The sequence below is a fragment of the Sitodiplosis mosellana genome, unplaced genomic scaffold (assembly GCF_009176505.1).
Source record: "Sitodiplosis mosellana isolate CC-2019 unplaced genomic scaffold, AAFC_SMos_1.0 Smas_scaffold_1, whole genome shotgun sequence".
In the NCBI taxonomy this organism is placed as follows: Eukaryota; Metazoa; Arthropoda; class Insecta; order Diptera; family Cecidomyiidae; genus Sitodiplosis; species Sitodiplosis mosellana.
This window is the reverse complement of record NW_022595244.1, coordinates 1-17,428: the sequence shown is the minus strand read 5'-3', so window position 1 is coordinate 17,428 and position 17,428 is coordinate 1. Positions and strand designations below refer to the sequence as shown.

The window sequence follows — 17,428 nt, the reverse complement described above, 5'->3', positions numbered from 1 at the left end:
AGCTGCAGTATTGCAATATCCTTCGAAAACCGAGTTATGTTGATAACAGGTGCGAGTGCCGGAATAGGTTCTATTTGTGCTCAGTATTTCGCAAAAGAGGGTGCTTCGCTAGCATTAGTCGGTCGCAATGCTGAAAAATTTGAAAAAGTCCTCGAAAATATAAAAAAAAGTGGCGTTAAAACGGAGCCATTAGTGATTTTAGCGGATGTCAGTGTTGATGCTGAGCGCATTATCGGCGAGACTATCGAAAAATACGGCCGTTTGGATGTTTTGAACAATAACGCTGCGATTGGCAACCATGCAACAATCAAAACCTTACAAATCGAAGATTTTGATAAAATTTTCGCAGTCAATGTGCGAGGTGTGGTCGAATTAACCCAATACGCAGTTCCACATTTGATTCGGAGCAGAGAATCAACTGCATCCGATTGGTAGCATTGGAAAACCGAAGGAAGTTGTCGATGCCATCGCATTTTTGGCCAATGAAAATCATTCTGCCTTCATCACTGGAGTTCTTTTGTGCGTTGATGACGGTTTGGGCAGAAAGAGCGCCTTTTAATACTCGTATAATACAAATTTTTACACACCGAAATATCCTTTAATTATTTTGTTGTTGTTGTTGTGGTTTTTGTTGAAGCAATCACAAAGTGTACTCAAAACGATAGATTCTATCGGATAGACGATGAAAAAGAAAAGATTAAAATAAATTCCCCGGTGGTGGCGGCGGCTACAACGATAATATCGATGTGATTGAAACGCCTGCGCTTCAAATTGCACCTCCCAAACCAAAAATTAAATGGATAATTTACGATTTTGATGTTATCGAAAGTGGTTTCAACTGTATAGCTTGGACGTTTAACCTAGTCTCGTTGGAAATATGGAAACTTTGTAAAATATTCACAACGACCAACCGCAATCGATATGGTTTGACATCAATTGCAGGTGAATTTTCCGAGTACTTTTCGTTGCATATCGCAGTGCTTGTCCGACTTCAAATACTTTGGGTCATTTTGTTTTTGGTTCGAATTCGTTTCAATATTGGCTAGCGACATGTCCTTCGAGAACCAAGTGGTCCTGATAACCGGTGCAAGTGCCGGAATAGGTAGTGCTTGCGTTGAATACTTTGCTAAACAAGGAGCATTACTTGCGCTGGTGGGACGAAATGAGAAGAAATTTGGAAAGATTGTGAGAAAAATCAAAGGATATGGCATTACGAATGAGCCGCTAGTGATTATAGCCGACGTATCGGTTGATAGTGAACGTATTATAAGTGAAACAATTGAACAATATGGTCGTTTGAATATTTTGATAAATAATGCCGGCTTCAGTATTCCTGGATCGATTGAAACATTGAAAATGGATGACTACGATGCAATGATGGTAGGAGCTTCATTTTCGCGTGTGAATAACTTTTTTTTTTCAAATAATTCATGTGGTTTTCATTTTCTTCTTGAGGCAACGAATGTTCGGGCTGTCGTTGAACTAACCCAGCAAGCTATTGTGCACTTGGTTGAAACCAAAGGCAATATTGTGAATGTCTCATCGGTTGCTGGCATAACATCCAATCCGAATATTCTCGCTTATTCCATGTCTAAGGCGGCGCTAGACCAATTCACGAAGTGTGCGGCGATGGAGCTAGCTCCAAAAGAAGTTCGAGTCAATGCGGTGGTTCCAAGCTTCATTGATACTGATTTCTATGCTGGACACGGCCTAGAAAGAGGTGGAGACGAATATTCAGCTTTAGTTGAGGCCAATATTAATGCACACCCGTTAGAACGCATCGGTTATACCAAGGATTGTGTAAATGCCATCGCATTTTTGGCCAAAGACAGCTCAAATTTTATCACGGCAGTTCTATTACCCGTCGATGGTGGCATATCGTCTAAAGGTGCATTTTGAAGGAAATTATTCAGAAAGAATGCTTTTTGGGATTTGGAAAATTACGATTGTTGTTGTGAATGTAAAGAAACAAAAATCAATACGAAAAAATGACCATATTTCATATTGGGCGATTGATAATATACGCTGAAGATTAAACTAATATTGTTTTTGCTTGTTAAACTGGATAAACTGTAATAAAATATATATTTGTTGGAATAAAAATGGGTATTATCGCATAATAAAACATTTCAATCAATATTTTTGAATCAAACATGTGCTGTCGATGTATTTTAGCAATACACTTTCAAACGCATACAAACCGTAACCATTTGAATAAAAAATATTCGCGTCCTGTTGTTATTGTTGATCGATATCAATAAATATTTTAATGATTCATGAAGAATGTGGAGAAAAATTTATAAGGAATAGCAAAATGTAAGCGAAAAAAGTCGATATTAAATTTTTTTTTTCATTTTTCAATGGTGACACATTTTAAAAACGTTTCAATTCGTATCAGTACACTTTTGATATCCAAGTTGACGGGACATTTATTGACACTTCATTTTGGTTTTATTTTAAAATGTCATTTGAAGGCAAAACAGTCCTGGTTGTAGGTGCAGAGTTTGCCATTGGAACACTGGCTGCTGAATATTTTGGAAAAGAAAAGGCCAAATTAGCTCTGGTCAGTTCAAATAGCCAAAACAAATTTGACAATGTGCTGGAAAATATAGAAGAAAGTGGTGTGAAAACGGATGTATTTGTTATAATAGGCGATGTTACTAAGGATTCCAAATGTATCATTGATAAAACTATCGATAAGTTTGGTCGATTAGATATTCTCTTTATTAGTGCTAGTTTCATAAGGCCCGCTTCAATTGAAAACTTTAATATACGAGATTTCGATGCAATGATGACACAAAATGTTCGTAGTTCTTTTGAACTAACCCATTTTGCTGTTCCGCATTTGATTGAATCCAAAGGGAATATAATCATTGACAGTTCGACCGCTTTGGGCTTGATACCAGTTGAAAATTGGATATTTTGTTGCATTTCAAAAGCGGCTTTGCAACAGTTTACCAAATGCGCAGCAATTGAACTGAAAGATCACGGTGTCCGTATGAATTGTATCAGCGCACAAAATATTGATGTCGATTTTCATAGTTTTATCGACATAGACCGAGACAAGGAAGAAGTAGATTATGAGAATTTTTTGGAACAAAATGATATCAAAGGCCCAATGAATGAACGCAACGGACAAAAAATCGATTGTGTATCAGCGATCGCGTTTTTGGCCAATGATAATGAAACGTTTTTCATAACAGGTCTTGTTGTCCCTGTTTACAGTAACGCTGATTGTGGTGCGATATCTGCAAAGATCCTTTGAACATTTTTCTAAATATATAGTATTTATCCATTTAAACACTGCTTTGGAACTTGGTTCGTTTAATAGATGTAGCCTCAGGTGTTTATTTCTGCAACAAATAAAAAATGATGTTATAGATTTGGAAATTACTGTTGTTTTCTTTTATATTTCTTCCCTGTTCTTTTCTTTCCAGAAAAAATACTAAAAAACATAGGCAATGACATTAGAAAAAGCGAATAATTGAAGAAAATTGAAGCCATTCGTCCTTGGTTACACCTGGCTAATTTTCTACACGAATATTATGAACATTTTATAAGATAAAAATACCACAACATTTGATATGAGCGCAGTGACAACACGCTCTGGGTTCAACCCGTCATGCATTTGTATATCAGTCGTTACTTAACACTGTTTCGATTCAGACGTCTTTAAATTGTTCTCTCTGGCCCTTATTGGCAAAATTGGAATAGTAATTCTAGCTGTCATGTCATTTAGCGGAAAAGTTATGTTGATAACGGGTGGAAATTCTGGTATCGGCGCGGCTACTGCAGAATACTTTGCAAAAGAAGGAGCTTTACTAGCATTGATCGGTCGAAATGAAGGAAAATTCGAAAAAGTTCTCGAAAAAATTAGGGAGAACGGCGTTGAAACTGAGCCACTTGCAATAATTGCCGATGTAACGGTGTGGAGAAGTGTTATTGATATGAAGCATAATAAAGATCGTATGGCAGTTTAAAATTAAAAACAAAAACGACAACGGTTCGAAATGGCTCAGCAAATCAGAAGTCCATTCAATTTGGTGAGTGGACTGACTCATTGGCGGTCGACGAGGAAATGGTGCCATATTTTGGGCGACACAGTTGTAAAAGCGACAACTATGATCGTCAAATTGGCTTGAGAGCTGATGTGGTGCTTTGCTTGCTCGATATTGTTGAAAACCCCGAACATCACAAGGTTTACTTTGACAATTTTTTCACATCATACTACCTCATGTGTCTGGTGAATGAAAAACGATTCTGTATAACGGGAACTGTACGCAATAATCGTATTGCTGGTGCTCCACTAAACGAAGGCAAACAACTGAAGCGTGGAGAGACTGGTTTCGTGTTCGATACTACAAACAAGATTTTGATGCGTCGTTGGTCAGACAACAAAGATGTTACTCTTTGTACAAACCAGGGCTTAAAATAAGAGTGAATCAAGTCCAAAATGGTGAATCAAAATTTTAAAAATGTGAATCAAAATATGCCAAACGGTGAATTAAGAATTCAACGATAAAATATTAATTTGATGTCTCTTTTTTAAAAAATTCGCGACATTCGAACGTCAAATATAAATTTATTTGATGTGATGGATATTGCGGTTTCAACCGGTTTATTTGAATTTTGCCGCCCATTTACTTGATATGATCTCATTAATACAAAATATATTTGATAATAATTACCCAATTCTCAACCCGAATTCGGAACTGTTTGGAACAACAATAAATAAACGGAATTGCACACATATCAAGGATTTTTTTTAATCGTTAACTTTCTTTCTTGATTTTTATGCCACTGTGGATTTTGAGTGACATTTTTTCAATGAAAATTTAAAAAAAAACGTATAAACAAAATATCTGTTAAATGGCGCCCAGCGTCCTATTTTTAATACAGCAGTTTTTGGTCATTTTTTCGGGTTCTGGACACCATAATTCAAATCTGACGAAATATTTGATTTTCTTTAACCAAAAGTAACTTGGATTTAAAATAATATCACAAAATTCGGAAAAAAAATTGGCTTGGGCGTAAATGGGTTAACCCATTTGGCGATGCCACATTTGATCGAAACCAAAGGTTGCATAATCAATAACTCAAGCATTGCATCTTTGCGAACATTCGAGAATTTCCTCGTTTATTGCATGATTAAGGCTGCCATCGATCAATTCACTAAATGCCTCGCAATAGAAATGGCCGACAGAGGTAAGTAAAAGTGATTGGTAGCGTTTGAAGAAATTCCAATGAATTTTTCTTTCTTTTTCTTCAAGGTGTGAGAGTAAATTCTATAAGCCCAGGCTTCGTTGATACCGACTTTCAGACCAAAGTGCGTGGCATCGAAAGAGACGACGAAAAATATTCGGCTTTACTTGCTTCAGCTGGAGCTTCTTTTCCGATTGGACGCTTCGGACAGACATCGGATTGTGTGAACGCAGTCGCTTTCTTGGCCCAAGAACGTTCCAGTTTTATTACTGATGTAATTTTGGTCATTGACGGAGGCACAAGTAACAAAAGTCTTGAAAGTATTCAAAGCACATTTACAGGAGGCTCAAATTGATTGAAGAAAATTGGTGGTGAAAAGCTATTTTTACATTGATTCCTCAGACAATTTTGTGTTAACTCAAACTATCTAAATAAAGTATAAAATGTGAAAGTAGTGGTTTTCTTTGAACTCTTGAAAAGATATGTGTACATCAATACTATAGTATTGTATATATACATAGACATTCTACTCTCTACTCTATATCAGTATGGAAAATCCACCTTTTTAATTGACGCGCTTCTTATACGGATATGCAGCTGCGGAAAAATACACGAATCAAACATTTATTGTCGTTTTGATGAGTCGCATAAATCTAGAATGGTTGTCAATTCTAATGTTTCATTGGTAAAAATATTGATTTGATTATTGTGGGAAATGTAAACTTATTCGAAGCAGTATTTTCAATGTCTTGCCCTGGATAATGACTGGAAAAAGTGCATATGACCGAATTGAATTCTCACGTTGAAAATTTAAGAAATGCATAAACTCGAATTTGATGGAGCATTTTTGAAAATGTGTGTTTGTCACATTCGTTAGTATAATTGTGCCATCGAAATTTTGCAGTTGTTATTGCGTTCGTCATCGAAACCAAAATATTTGTTACGTTTCTTTCATAATAGCAAAAGAATTGATATGCCATTCATTGGAAAAGTTGTTCTGATTAGTGGCGGCAGCGCTGGAATTGGTGCGGCCCTCGCTCAATTTTTCGCTCGAAAGGGTTAATATCAAACAGTTTTCCTTGTTAATTTTTTTTTATTTTCCGTTGGTGTGTTTTTGCTTATATAACATTAAATTCATAATACAAATATGGAAATTATGATATGATCGATGAACCACATAGTTTTTACACATAAGAAAACATTATTTTCATACATGCAGTAACCATATATGGCTGCATAAAGTATATTCAAGTATTCCTTTTGTTCGAAAATGCTAATTGTGGATAGTTTTGTATGTAGTTGCGTTTCAAAGGAATATTTTCATAGCACTTTATTTGCGATACATATGGTTTTTCAGGTGCCCTTCTTTCCCTAGTCGGGCGAAATGCCGAAAAGTTTCAAGGAGTCTTGGAAAGGATAAAAGAGAGCGGAGTTGAATTGGAACCATTAGTAATCATAGCCGATGTGTCGGTTGATGCTGAACGAATTATAAGCGAAACTATCGAAAAGTATGACCACTTGGATATATTGATCAATAACGCCGGCTTTGCATTGAATGGATCGCTTGAAACATTGAAAATGGATGACTATGACGCTATGATGAATACCAATGTTCGCGGTGTAGTTGAATTGACTCAGTTGGCCATTCCCTACCTAGCTGAAACAAAAGGCAACATTATTCAAGTTTCGAGTACAGCTGGCATCATACCGGTTCCAATTTTCTTTGCTTATGCCATGTCTAAGGCGGCGCTAGATCAATTCACGAAATGTGCGGCGATCGAGTTAGCTCCAAAACAAATCAGAGGTAAGTGGAGTGGAGGCGAGGCTTGAATAAAAATGTAATATATTTTTATCGGTGATTATTTTCTGTCAGTTAATTCGGTCAACCCAGGGTTCGTTGATACCGACTTTCATACGATTGCAACTGGTATTGAAAGAGACGACGACGTCGACTATAATGAAATTGTTGAACAAGCCAAATCAAAACATCCACTTCGGCGAATCGGCTACGCTGACGATTGTGTGAACGCCATCGCGTTCTTGGCCGACGAAAGTAACAGCTTTATGACTGGCGTTCTTCTGCGTGTTGATGGTAATTTCGGTTGAAAAACATTGTTTTGAAATGAAAATTCATTGCCGTTTTTTCTCTCTTTTTAAATAATTTAGGTGGGCTGTCCACTAAGGGAGCATTCTAAGAAGATTCATTGTCATAATGTTTTTATTTTTTGAATAGAAATCTTGTTGTCATTAAAATTCATACGAATAAAATGGCATACTGTGATTTTTGTACAATCTTCAAAGGTCTCATACATGATACTATTACACAAATAAAAATTGCATTGGTTAATATACAGATGCAGAAACGATATTTGTTTTATTCATTAAAATATGAAAAATATTTTATCCGTCATATATTCAGGTCACTGTAGAAAATCAAATATTATATTTAACATGTACTTATATGGACTTTGAACTCACCTGTTTTCACTAAGGGTGAGAAATGCAGTTGTGATAATGAAAACCGAAAAATCGATACCTATTCTATTGCTGAACTTTGAGTAATGTTGAAAATGCCCTCTTCAAAAGATTTTACAAATAGGTCATATTTGAAGCGGTATTTTCACTGATGAAATTGATTCAAATGACTGAAACTGTTAGCGACTCAAAACGCTATATGAATTTCTTTTCCTAGATAATGACTATCGATCGGTGGAAAAATGCATATGACTGTTTGAATTCACACGTTGAAAAATTTAAGAATGCATAGTGGGAACACTCCGTAGTTTTACGTTTTCCATATTCGTTAGTACATTTTTGATATCGAACTTTTGCGGATGTTATTCGTTCGTCACCCGAAAATATTCATCGATTGTAAAGTTTTCATCGACTTTTATAACGTTTATCTATTCAACGATTACTATGCCGTTTATTGGAAAGGTGGTCCTAATTACTGGCGCAAGTGGTGGGATCGGTGCATCTTGTGCAGAATACTTCGCCAAAAAAGGTTAAATCCAAAAAAGAAAATTCTTTCAAAGTTTTGTTTCTATTTGAATTAGAACCTATATGATTTTTCAGGTGCTCTGCTTGCCCTAGTCGGGCGGAATGCCGAAAAATTCGAGAGAGTGGTGGAAAGAATAAAAGAGAGCGGAGTTGAATTGGAACCATTGGTAATAATAGCCGATGTGTCGGTTGATGCTGAACGAATTATAAGCGAAACTATCGAAAAGTATGAGCACTTGGATATATTGATCAACAACGCGGGTAATTCATTTTTTCATCTTTATAAAAATGATCGAATAAAAAAAATTAACGAATTCAAAAATTAAAGGCTTCTCATTGGGTGGAACGCTTGAAACATTGAAAATGGATGACTATGACGCTATGATGAATACCAATGTTCGTGGTGTAGTTGAATTGACTCAGTTGGCCATTCCCTACCTAGCTAAAACTAAGGGCAATATTGTTCAAGTTTCAAGCGCGGCTGGCATTATACCGGTTCCAATTTTCTTTGCTTATGCCATGTCTAAGGCTGCACTAGACCACTTCACGAAGTGTGCGGCAATCGAATTAGCTCCAAAACAAATTAGAGGTAAGTGGAGTGGAGGCGAGGCTTGAATAAAAATGTAATATATTTTTATCGGTGATTATTTTTCTGTCAGTTAATTCGGTCAACCCAGGGTTCATTGATACCGACTTTCATACGATCGCAACTGGTATTGAAAGAGACGATGGCGACTATAATGAAATAGTTGAACAAGCCAAATCAAAACATCCACTTCAGCGTATCGGCAACGCTGAAGATTGTGTGAACGCCATCGCGTTCTTGGCCGACGAAGGAGCAAACTTTATCACCGGAGTTCTTCTGCGTGTGGACGGTTTGTTGTTTTAATTTCTTTTCTAATTTTTCAAATCATTGTTTTGAAATGGAAATTCATTGTCGTTTTTTCTCCCTTTTCAATCACTTTAGGTGGGCTGTCCACTAAGGGAGCATTCTAAGGAAATTGCTTTGATTTGTCGTAATTATAATGACTATTGTTGCTGTTGAAATTATTACAGACAAAATGACACTGAAAAGTTGAATGAAAATAAAAATTGAATTGGTTCACAGAAAATAATCGATTTTTTTTACTCGATAAACCATAAAACAATATTTTTCGAGTTCCGTTCATGTCAATGAATAATGACATTATGACATTCACACAAGGTTGAAACAGATACGTTGCAATTATTAAGCAAAGCGAATAAATCATTATTCGATATGTGAGAATTTCACAACATTCGCTTTTTAAATTTTATATTCAAGCAGTTTTCTGCGAATAAAATATTCTGTCCAACTCAATGGTTCTGTTTGAATAGCCAATTCTGATTTCTTCCATTTGTTATCGAGGTTCGCCAAGAATTGGTCGATTATAATCGTTCTTGGAACTTCGTTGCTTAGTACGGCTTTTCCGAAAAGAAATTAAGAGAATGAAGTTTAAGGAAAAGGTCGTTTTGATAACTGGCGCAGATTCAGCTCTTGGCCGTGCTTGTGCTGAGTTTTTCGGTAGTGAAGGTGCTCTGCTGGCATTAGTTGGACAGAACGAAAAAGAATTTGTTGGGCTTTTGAAAAGGATAAAAGTGCTTTGTATCCAAAATAAGCCACACATTATTTTGGCCAATTTTGCCATTGAATCGGAACGCATTATGGGCGAAACAATTGACACATACGGACATTTGGATATATTGATTAATGGTTCTGGAACTGTTATCATTGGAACGATAACCGATTTGAATATGGACGATTACGATATGGTTATGTTATCGAACTTACGTGGTGTCATTGAAATGACCAAACAGGCCATCCCACATTTGATTAAAACGAAAGGAAATATTATCAACGTTTCAAGCATCTGCAGTGACAGGCAGTTTGGAGGATTTTTAGCTTACAGTGTGTCAAAGGCGGCACTCGACCAATTCACAAAATGTGCGGCGATTGAGTTAGCTTCAAAACAAATTAGAGGTAAGTGGAGACAAAGCTTAGATAAAAATGTAATATAATTTAATTTGAAATTCCGTTTCGTCAAAAAGTTAATTCCATCAACCCTGGATTTATCATGGCTGATTTTATGCAACTCACTTCAGGCTACAGATTTGGAGATGAATATATTGTTCCAGATCCCGAAAGTGAAACGGTCACCGCTGAAGTCAAACATATAGAAAAGTGTCTGAATACGATCGCTTTCTTTGCAACAGATCACACACATTCATATGTCTCTGGTGCCATTTTACCGGTTATTTATGATGGTGTCGTCAATGTGGTGACAGTTTAGAAGAAGAACCACATAAAAACATGTATATTACAGCTTGTGTTACTGGTGTTTAATAATAATTTAAACTTTCTGTTTAAAATAAAAAAAAAACACGAACAGCACTGAAATCTAGGGGCATTTATCACGCAAACAATTTGAGCAAATGTGCAAAAATGTCTATTATTTCGTCTTTTTTATTGAAATTGTAAGAAAATGTACTGAAATGACGATATTGCTTGAATAAAAGTGTTCTGGAAGTAGGTTTTAGTGGATCTCAAGGATCGTTCAGAACTGCTCCCGATTCTGGAAGTGGGTTTTGGTGGATCCTCAGGATGGACCAGATCCGGTTTGACAATGCCCTGGTCCATCCTGAAGATCCACTTCCAGAACCAGGAGCAGTTCTGAACGATCCTTGAGATCCACCAAAACCCACTTCCAGAACACAAGTTCAGTGTAAATGAACATTTATTTACACGAATTGATAAAAATTGATCGAATCGGACCGAACGGAAGAAATTTTTCAAAATTTTTAAGAATTCATTCATTCTTTTCGTGAGAAATGCCCCTAGACCGAGGGGCAAATCACTCTAAAAAGAAATTGTAATAGAGAAAGTAATTTACGTGTAAAAATCTCGATTACTTTTAAAAGTAATCGAGATTTTTATACGTAAATTACTTTCTCGATTACTTTCTCTGTTACAAATTACTTTAGAGTGATTTGCCCCTCGCCCTAGACTGAAATTCTTTGAATAAACTGTGAAGCACCAAGTGTTTCAATTCGAATAAAATCAATAACATTTTTTTTTGAAATGCGATTGCAATCAAAACTGCCCCTGACAATGCTCTACTAAACAGGTGATATGACTCACACACTTACTGTAGCATACGTTAGTTTAGAAAGCGTATCAAGTATTGATTTTATTAAAATCATTTTAAATTCAAGTCGGCACTCCAGTGAAAAGACAGCAATGCATTTTGTATTCGTAGTTTTTGAATGTCATTTCAGGGCTAAAGATAAAATAACGTAAATTGAATACCGACAAACACTGTAAATTGTCTCTTTTTCTAACCAAATGTATTTCCTAAATACCATTTGAAATGCACATCTGAAACGAAATCAAGTATTTTCAATAAAATGGAATGAGGATAATGATTTTTCTTTTCGAACCTAATTGCAATAAAACACCTCGTTAATAAATAAATCAGAGCAGCTCGCTGCCAAAGCGACGTTCATTTATTCGTTCCTTTGCTCTAGTTCCAATGGCTCAACCATTCAATATTGATAACTTTGGAATAACATATGCAAAGGAAAACCGCAAAACGTTACGATAGAAAGAAATTCATAGAATCATCAGTTTTCATTTGTCATTTCATAGCGCGAGACGTGCATTTTATTTGTGGAAGCAGACTCAGTTATAACGTGGAACAATGTCATTTGAAGGCAAAATCATTTTAATCACCGGTACGAGATCATTTTCAAATCACAATTTTATCTGATATATAATCTGGATAAGTTTTCATTACCTAAAAACATATACAGGTGCTAGCAGTGGAATAGGAGCAGCATGTTCCCAATATTTTCATAAGGAAGGAGCTCTACTTTCGTTGGTTGGCCGAAATCCGGACAAATTTGAAAAACTTTTCGAAAAACTCGGGGAGAATGGCATCGAAACTGAACCACTGACCATTTACGCCGATGTTTCGGTAGATGCTGAACGCATTATAAACGAAACAATCGAAAAGTACGGTCGATTGGACATTTTAATCAACAATGCTGGTTTTGGAATCCCGGCCTCACTTGAAACATTGCAAATTCAAGACTATGATGGAATTATGGCCACAAATGTTCGGGGCGTCGTTGAATTAACCCAATTGGCGGTTCCATATTTGATTGAGACAAAGGGCAACATCATCAATGTTTCGAGCATCGCAGGAATTATTCCAGTTCCGGAGTTTTTCGCATATTCTATGTCAAAAGCCGCACTGGATCAATTTACTAAATGTTTGTTGTTGTTTAATTTTCAATTTCAAATTGACTCAATTCAAATAATTACTTCTTTAAATGTGTTAAAGGCGCCGCAATGGAATTAGCTAGTAAAGGTTTGGTGTACTTTGTTTGTTATTTTAAATTTTTTTAATTTTGTTTGAAAAATGTCTAATGATTCTGTCCAGGTGTCCGTGTGAACAGTTGTAATCCGGGATTTGTTGATACCGACTTTTATACAATTGCAAGGGGCATTGGAACAGACACCGAAGAATACAATGAAATTGTCGAGCAGAACAAACGTAAACATCCGCTACAACGAATCGGATATCCTGACGATTGTGTGAGCGCTATCTCATTCTTGGCTAATGAAGAAGGTTCTAAATTTTATTTTTAAATTTTTTTCGGTTTTCACCTTCTTGGATTATAGTGTTTAAATGAAATTCTAATCTTGGTTTATTGAATGGTCATTCTATTTTATTGAACTTTTAATTGCTTTGGTTTCTTCACTTTGAACACACAGGTGCTAAATTCATTACCGGAGTTCTTTTGCGTGTCGATGGTATTTTCTTTGATTATTCTGTTGATTCATTTTTTTCCTCGAAAATTCATTGTCGATTTTTCTTTTAAATTATTTATTTGAAGGGGGAATTTCTACAAAGGGAGCATTTTAGAAGAATACAATGAATTTTCTACATTCAACCGAAATTTAGTACAATGGATGTCAACCTACGTGTCAACGCTTACAATAGCCTACCCAATAAAATTATCCGTACAAACAACAAATGGTTGAAGAGCTCTCAACGGAATTATACCAATCTGTTAAATTTCATTGAAAATTCAATAAAATATGGTTGACATGGACAGCATGGAAAACACGATATTTTATATTTGGTACAAGAGAAAATCGAACTTCTTGCCATGGAAAATGTTTTTAGTCCTCGATCGATTTTCCCAAAACGTAGTTGTTCTTGACCATGAAAAAAACAAAAAAAAAACAGTTTTGATTGCGTTATATCGAACCACAAATTTGTCATCAATCCACTATAATTATGAAAGTTTTAAACCAAAAATAAACTCCTTTCCAATTTGTTATTGATTTTGTTAGATGAACAATTTCTCGTCTATCGCTTATGCATAACTATGAAATGATTATGGATGAAATGGTTTCACTTCAAACACAATTTCAATTGAACCTTTGAATGATTAATGCGAAAGCGATCAATGAAGTGCCACACGTGATTTAAATCATCCCTCTAAAATTAACTCTAAAATATTCTCAATAAAAGTCCATGGGTTTTCGTTTGATAACGCTCAGTATCTTATTCGGCTTTGAAGAGTTCAACACACATTTTACAGTTCAACATTTGCGTTCTTTTGCTTTTGGTTCAATTCCGAATTTTAGCTTCAATCAAGGAAGGTTTCAAAGAACCGATAGAAAAGAAAATACAAATAAAATACAATCATTGATACCATGCCATTTATTGGAAAAGTTATATTAATCACGGGTACGAGATCATTTTCAAATCACAATTTTATCTGGTATCTAATCTGGATAGGTTTTCATTACCTGAAAAACACTACAGGTGCTAGTAGTGGAATAGGAGAGGCTTGCGCGTTGTTTTTTGCCAAAAAAGGAGCTCTGCTTGCATTGGTGGGCCGAAATGAGGAAAAATTTGCGAGTGTCATGGAAAAAATCCAAGATTGCGGCGTGGAAATGGAACCATTAATGATTTTGGCAGATGTTTGCGTGGATGCTGAACGAATCATCAGCGAAACGATCGAAAAGTATGGTCGATTGGATGTTTTAATTAATAATGCTGGGTATGTATGGGCACCATGTGGACAAACATAATTTTGCGTATCAACCGTAATTACTAATCTTTTATACTACCAGCTACGGTGGTGTGGGTACAATTGAAACCGCAACGATGGAACAATTCGATGGTATGTGGCAAACAAACGTCCGAGCTGTGTTTGAGCTAACCCAATTAGCCATACCGTATTTGATTGAAAGTCGTGGGAATGTATGATTTATTACTTTTTCCTTTGTTTTATTCCTAGTAACAAGAGATACTTTATTTCTATATATGTCAAACCAGGTGGTGAACATTTCAAGTGTTGTGAGCTTGCGAGCATTTAAAAATTGTGTAGCTTATTCCGTAACAAAAGCTGCATTAGATCATTTTACACGCTGTTGTGCTATTGATTTGGCTGACAAAGGTATATGATCTTTCATTATGCACAAATGTAACATCAACTGAAAGTCACACTACTTATGCTTCGGGCGCAACTTGAATTAAAATCGAAACATTCAATGCGAATTAACAGAAAATTCCAATTAAATTGTCTAGGTGTGAGAGTTAATGCCCTGAATCCAGCGTTCATTGATACGAATTTTCTAACTGTGGCCATTGGCATTGAAAAAGATGACGATGCATACGCGGAAGTGGTCGAGAACATGACCAAAACACATCCGATCGGACGAATTGGCTCCACACACGATTGCGTTAATGCCATTTCGTTTTTGGCGAAAGATAGTTCAAGTTTTGTGACGGGTGTAACGCTCCCTATTTGTGGCGGCAGAAGTATTCTTTCGCCCGAATTCTAAAACGGATTTCATTTTCATTTATTGTATTCATTTCGGTTACTATCAATTCCATTTGGATGTTTTCAAATCATTTATATGTAAGGTTTTGGTATCAGAAGATATGCTGTTTTTGCTTGTGTCTTTTTGTCTAGCTTTTTGTGGAGTTGTTGGCCTGCTTTCAAACGATGAAGGGACGCTCGTTTGTTTGTTTCATTTTAAAAAACCTGAAATATGCATATGGGAGAAAAATCAATGAGCGTTACACGCGAATACATTCCGATTTACGTACATTTGAATTTTAGACCCGAAGTAGTCATGTAATTTTATCTGTGTTCTAATTGCTAACTTGTACTATTGACGTATGGTACTTGGCTTTTATTGCTTTAGGTTGAATAAATGTTCACGTATTTGAAATATTCATATGCATTCAAAATAAGCCAAAGAAATGAAACTGGGATGAGAACTATTGATTTTTCATATTGCATTCAAACGAACAATAAAAACATCTGTTTCATTTCGTTTAGACTGTTGAACGCGCGTCTCGTATCGATTTCATTTGTACTTTTGTGATTGAGGTATCAATAAATAATTAGGCGCATGCTTTGTTTTGAATAGTATAGTGATTTATACAGGGTGACGCATCCGAAATAGAGTCCAAAAAAAGTAAAAATTACAAAATATGACGAAATAACTAATAATTTGGCAATTTTGATAAGAAAAAATAAGCAAAATTCAATGAAATTCTCAGATAATCTTGAGTTTATGTGATAATAGTTTGGGGAAACGTCTCATAGCGATCTAATAACGTTAAGACGATCTTTTGCTACATTCAATTTTTTTCCCGTCTTACGTGGTCGTGACCACCTGGGAATCGTTCTTTGAATAGTTCGACGTCAACTATCGCATATCTTCCGACATAGTGCATTTTTGAAATGAACATTTTGCAATAAAAAGTAGGGTTTAAGTTTTTGGGCCAAAACGCTCCACTTCTCCTTCCAAAGTCAATGACTTTTTCACTTGATGTAGCGACATCTGTAGTGTAAATTCATTTGTTCGTCTCCATTGATGCATAACAACCAAGGGTATGTTTCGTCTTGTTTGCTTTGACATTTCTTTGTAACAGATATTAATGGAAATGACTATACCAGAGACTAGAATTTCGGGATCTTCTACCAGATTCGGGATCCTCTAAATTGAAAAGTGCTGCTCTAATTTCAAAATCGAGATGTTACTTTTCTATATGTGGAAATAAAATTTTGAAGTTGAGTCATTCTATTTCTTTATTTTCACAGTTCTCAACTTTATTTTCTCGATATTTCGCAGTATACACAAGCAACAAAAACTCAATTCGCCTTAACAGTATCAGTTTTTGTTTATATTTCGAATAAGTAATCATTCGGCTGCAAGAAAACTGACCGTCGATTTGTAATGTAATGTGTTTATTAGAGGTGAAAGTTTTTGTTTATATACCTACAATATTTACAAAGTTTTCATTTTATGAGTTTCAGTCTTGTGCAACCTATGCTTTTGGCCGGCACAAGATAGCGGTGGCGCCCAAATAAGATGTATTAGCAATTTGCGGCATTTATAAGAACTATCAATACTTTTTGTTGTTGTCACGAATTTCGCAACAACAAGAAGTATTGATAGTTCCTTAAGTTGCCGCTGATTCTATTTAGGCGCCACCGCTATTCACTGTCACGTCAAATACATTGGTTCTTATAGTAGAGAAGCACACGTTGGTCTTGTGACTTTTCAGCATATATGTATGATAATTTTAGTTGTTCGAATTTAATTATTTTGTGGAAAATTCTAAATAAAAACCACAATGACGGGTTTTTCTGTTTTATGTTGATTTTTGGTTTTGATTTTTATGTTTGAATCAATTGGATAAAAATTTAAAAAAGTAAAAATGGAAAAATAAGTAAAATAAATGAGCTAGGGCGGGTTGCACTATTTGTGTAAATTAAATTCAATGTAAATCATTAATGTGGCAAATTCCAATTTATGTTTCCATGAAATTCGTTGGTGTTCTTCGGAACACCGCCGATTTTAATTTATTAGTTCTTTTGTTATGACTCATAAGCGACCATCGATGATGCGATTACTGTTATTTTTACGAAATTGTAGATTCAGCTAAATAAATCTATTTAGCTCGACTGTTAGTGTAACAACACATGACTCAATAACATGAAATAAGCAAGGTGTGCGTTTGCCTGTATAATCAATTTTTCTTCAAATCGGGATCTTCTTAAAATTTGAAATTTTAGTCTCTGGACTATACATTCACACGATCTTTCCGCACGATCCAGATAGAATTCAAAATGGAATTGAAAAAAAAATCGTGAATACAACTTCGTGCAT

At 35.6% G+C, this 17,428-nt stretch overlaps 9 protein-coding genes across 10 annotated transcripts; all 9 read left to right on the top strand.

The window, feature by feature from the left end:
• Positions 1–36: 36 nt before the first annotated feature.
• LOC129576517 (uncharacterized oxidoreductase TM_0325-like) lies at positions 37–435 on the top strand. Its single transcript, XM_055461742.1, has one exon. It carries the CDS (start codon positions 37–39, stop codon positions 433–435), a length of 399 nt encoding a protein of 132 aa, XP_055317717.1.
• A 12-nt stretch (positions 436–447) lies between these two features.
• On the top strand, positions 448–2,132 carry LOC129567181 (3-oxoacyl-[acyl-carrier-protein] reductase FabG-like). Its single transcript, XM_055443840.1, has 2 exons — positions 448–1,380; positions 1,456–2,132. The coding sequence occupies exons 1-2, from the start codon at positions 1,051–1,053 to the stop codon at positions 1,897–1,899; spliced, it is 774 nt and encodes a 257-aa protein (XP_055299815.1). The 5' UTR covers positions 448–1,050; the 3' UTR covers positions 1,900–2,132.
• Positions 2,133–2,461: 329 nt separating this feature from the next.
• On the top strand, positions 2,462–3,265 carry LOC129576512 (uncharacterized oxidoreductase TM_0325-like). The gene has a single exon (XM_055461728.1). The coding sequence runs from the start codon at positions 2,462–2,464 to the stop codon at positions 3,263–3,265; it is 804 nt and encodes a 267-aa protein (XP_055317703.1).
• A 463-nt stretch (positions 3,266–3,728) lies between these two features.
• Positions 3,729–7,137, top strand: LOC129576506 (uncharacterized oxidoreductase TM_0325-like; the record flags this gene model as incomplete). Its single annotated transcript, XM_055461713.1, has 6 exons — positions 3,729–3,966; positions 4,020–4,402; positions 5,154–5,205; positions 5,271–5,504; positions 6,560–7,006; positions 7,076–7,137. Coding segments are annotated over exons 1-6 (1,416 nt in total), but the record flags the coding sequence as incomplete, so codon positions are not given.
• A 900-nt stretch (positions 7,138–8,037) lies between these two features.
• LOC129567634 (uncharacterized oxidoreductase TM_0325-like) lies at positions 8,038–9,298 on the top strand. Its single transcript, XM_055444744.1, has 5 exons — positions 8,038–8,206; positions 8,278–8,463; positions 8,531–8,791; positions 8,862–9,077; positions 9,170–9,298. The coding sequence occupies exons 1-5, from the start codon at positions 8,122–8,124 to the stop codon at positions 9,196–9,198; spliced, it is 777 nt and encodes a 258-aa protein (XP_055300719.1). The 5' UTR covers positions 8,038–8,121; the 3' UTR covers positions 9,199–9,298.
• A 371-nt stretch (positions 9,299–9,669) lies between these two features.
• On the top strand, positions 9,670–10,511 carry LOC129576495 (uncharacterized oxidoreductase SERP2049-like). Its single transcript, XM_055461702.1, has 2 exons — positions 9,670–10,201; positions 10,270–10,511. Exons 1-2 carry the CDS (start codon positions 9,670–9,672, stop codon positions 10,509–10,511), a joined length of 774 nt encoding a protein of 257 aa, XP_055317677.1.
• Positions 10,512–11,858: 1,347 nt separating this feature from the next.
• On the top strand, positions 11,859–12,488 carry LOC129566885 (uncharacterized oxidoreductase TM_0325-like; the record flags this gene model as incomplete). Its single annotated transcript, XM_055443254.1, has 2 exons — positions 11,859–11,952; positions 12,031–12,488. Coding segments are annotated over exons 1-2 (492 nt in total), but the record flags the coding sequence as incomplete, so codon positions are not given.
• Positions 12,489–12,526: 38 nt separating this feature from the next.
• On the top strand, positions 12,527–13,334 carry LOC129567994 (3-oxoacyl-[acyl-carrier-protein] reductase FabG-like). Of its 2 annotated transcripts, none has more exons than XM_055445477.1 (4): positions 12,527–12,590; positions 12,663–12,815; positions 12,998–13,036; positions 13,120–13,334. In XM_055445477.1, exons 1-4 carry the CDS (start codon positions 12,572–12,574, stop codon positions 13,146–13,148), a joined length of 240 nt encoding a protein of 79 aa, XP_055301452.1. In that variant the 5' UTR covers positions 12,527–12,571; the 3' UTR covers positions 13,149–13,334. The 2 variants fall into 2 exon arrangements, with proteins under 2 accessions (XP_055301452.1, XP_055301443.1); XM_055445468.1 differs by having other exon boundaries at positions 12,663–12,851.
• A 559-nt stretch (positions 13,335–13,893) lies between these two features.
• Positions 13,894–15,209, top strand: LOC129567986 (uncharacterized oxidoreductase TM_0325-like). The gene is made up of 5 exons (XM_055445456.1): positions 13,894–13,982; positions 14,061–14,298; positions 14,372–14,501; positions 14,577–14,697; positions 14,829–15,209. The coding sequence occupies exons 1-5, from the start codon at positions 13,949–13,951 to the stop codon at positions 15,083–15,085; spliced, it is 780 nt and encodes a 259-aa protein (XP_055301431.1). The 5' UTR covers positions 13,894–13,948; the 3' UTR covers positions 15,086–15,209.
• Positions 15,210–17,428: the final 2,219 nt, after the last annotated feature.

Bases quoted from the DNA above. Each gene is read 5' to 3' on its own strand.
- LOC129567634 (XM_055444744.1), top strand. From the start codon at position 8,122: ATGCCGTTTATTGGAAAGGTGGTCCTAATTACTGGCGCAAGTGGTGGG. The intron at 8,207-8,277 runs GTTAAATCCAAA...ATGATTTTTCAG, and splicing joins AGAATACTTCGCCAAAAAAG to GTGCTCTGCTTGCCCTAGTC. The intron at 8,792-8,861 runs GTAAGTGGAGTG...TTTTTCTGTCAG, and splicing joins AGCTCCAAAACAAATTAGAG to TTAATTCGGTCAACCCAGGG.
- LOC129576512 (XM_055461728.1), top strand. From the start codon at position 2,462: ATGTCATTTGAAGGCAAAACAGTCCTGGTTGTAGGTGCAGAGTTTGCC.
- LOC129567986 (XM_055445456.1), top strand. From the start codon at position 13,949: ATGCCATTTATTGGAAAAGTTATATTAATCACGG. The intron at 14,299-14,371 runs GTATGTATGGGC...TTATACTACCAG, and splicing joins GTTTTAATTAATAATGCTGG to CTACGGTGGTGTGGGTACAA. The intron at 14,698-14,828 runs GTATATGATCTT...TAAATTGTCTAG, and splicing joins TATTGATTTGGCTGACAAAG to GTGTGAGAGTTAATGCCCTG.
- LOC129576517 (XM_055461742.1), top strand. From the start codon at position 37: ATGTTGATAACAGGTGCGAGTGCCGGAATAGGTTCTATTTGTGCTCAG.
- LOC129567181 (XM_055443840.1), top strand. From the start codon at position 1,051: ATGTCCTTCGAGAACCAAGTGGTCCTGATAACCGGTGCAAGTGCCGGA. The intron at 1,381-1,455 runs GTAGGAGCTTCA...TTTCTTCTTGAG, and splicing joins ATGACTACGATGCAATGATG to GCAACGAATGTTCGGGCTGT.
- LOC129567994 (XM_055445468.1), top strand. The intron at 12,852-12,997 runs GTTCTAAATTTT...TTGAACACACAG, and splicing joins ATTCTTGGCTAATGAAGAAG to GTGCTAAATTCATTACCGGA. The intron at 13,037-13,119 runs GTATTTTCTTTG...ATTTATTTGAAG, and splicing joins AGTTCTTTTGCGTGTCGATG to GGGGAATTTCTACAAAGGGA.
- LOC129576495 (XM_055461702.1), top strand. From the start codon at position 9,670: ATGAAGTTTAAGGAAAAGGTCGTTTTGATAACTGGCGCAGATTCAGCT. The intron at 10,202-10,269 runs GTAAGTGGAGAC...TTCGTCAAAAAG, and splicing joins AGCTTCAAAACAAATTAGAG to TTAATTCCATCAACCCTGGA.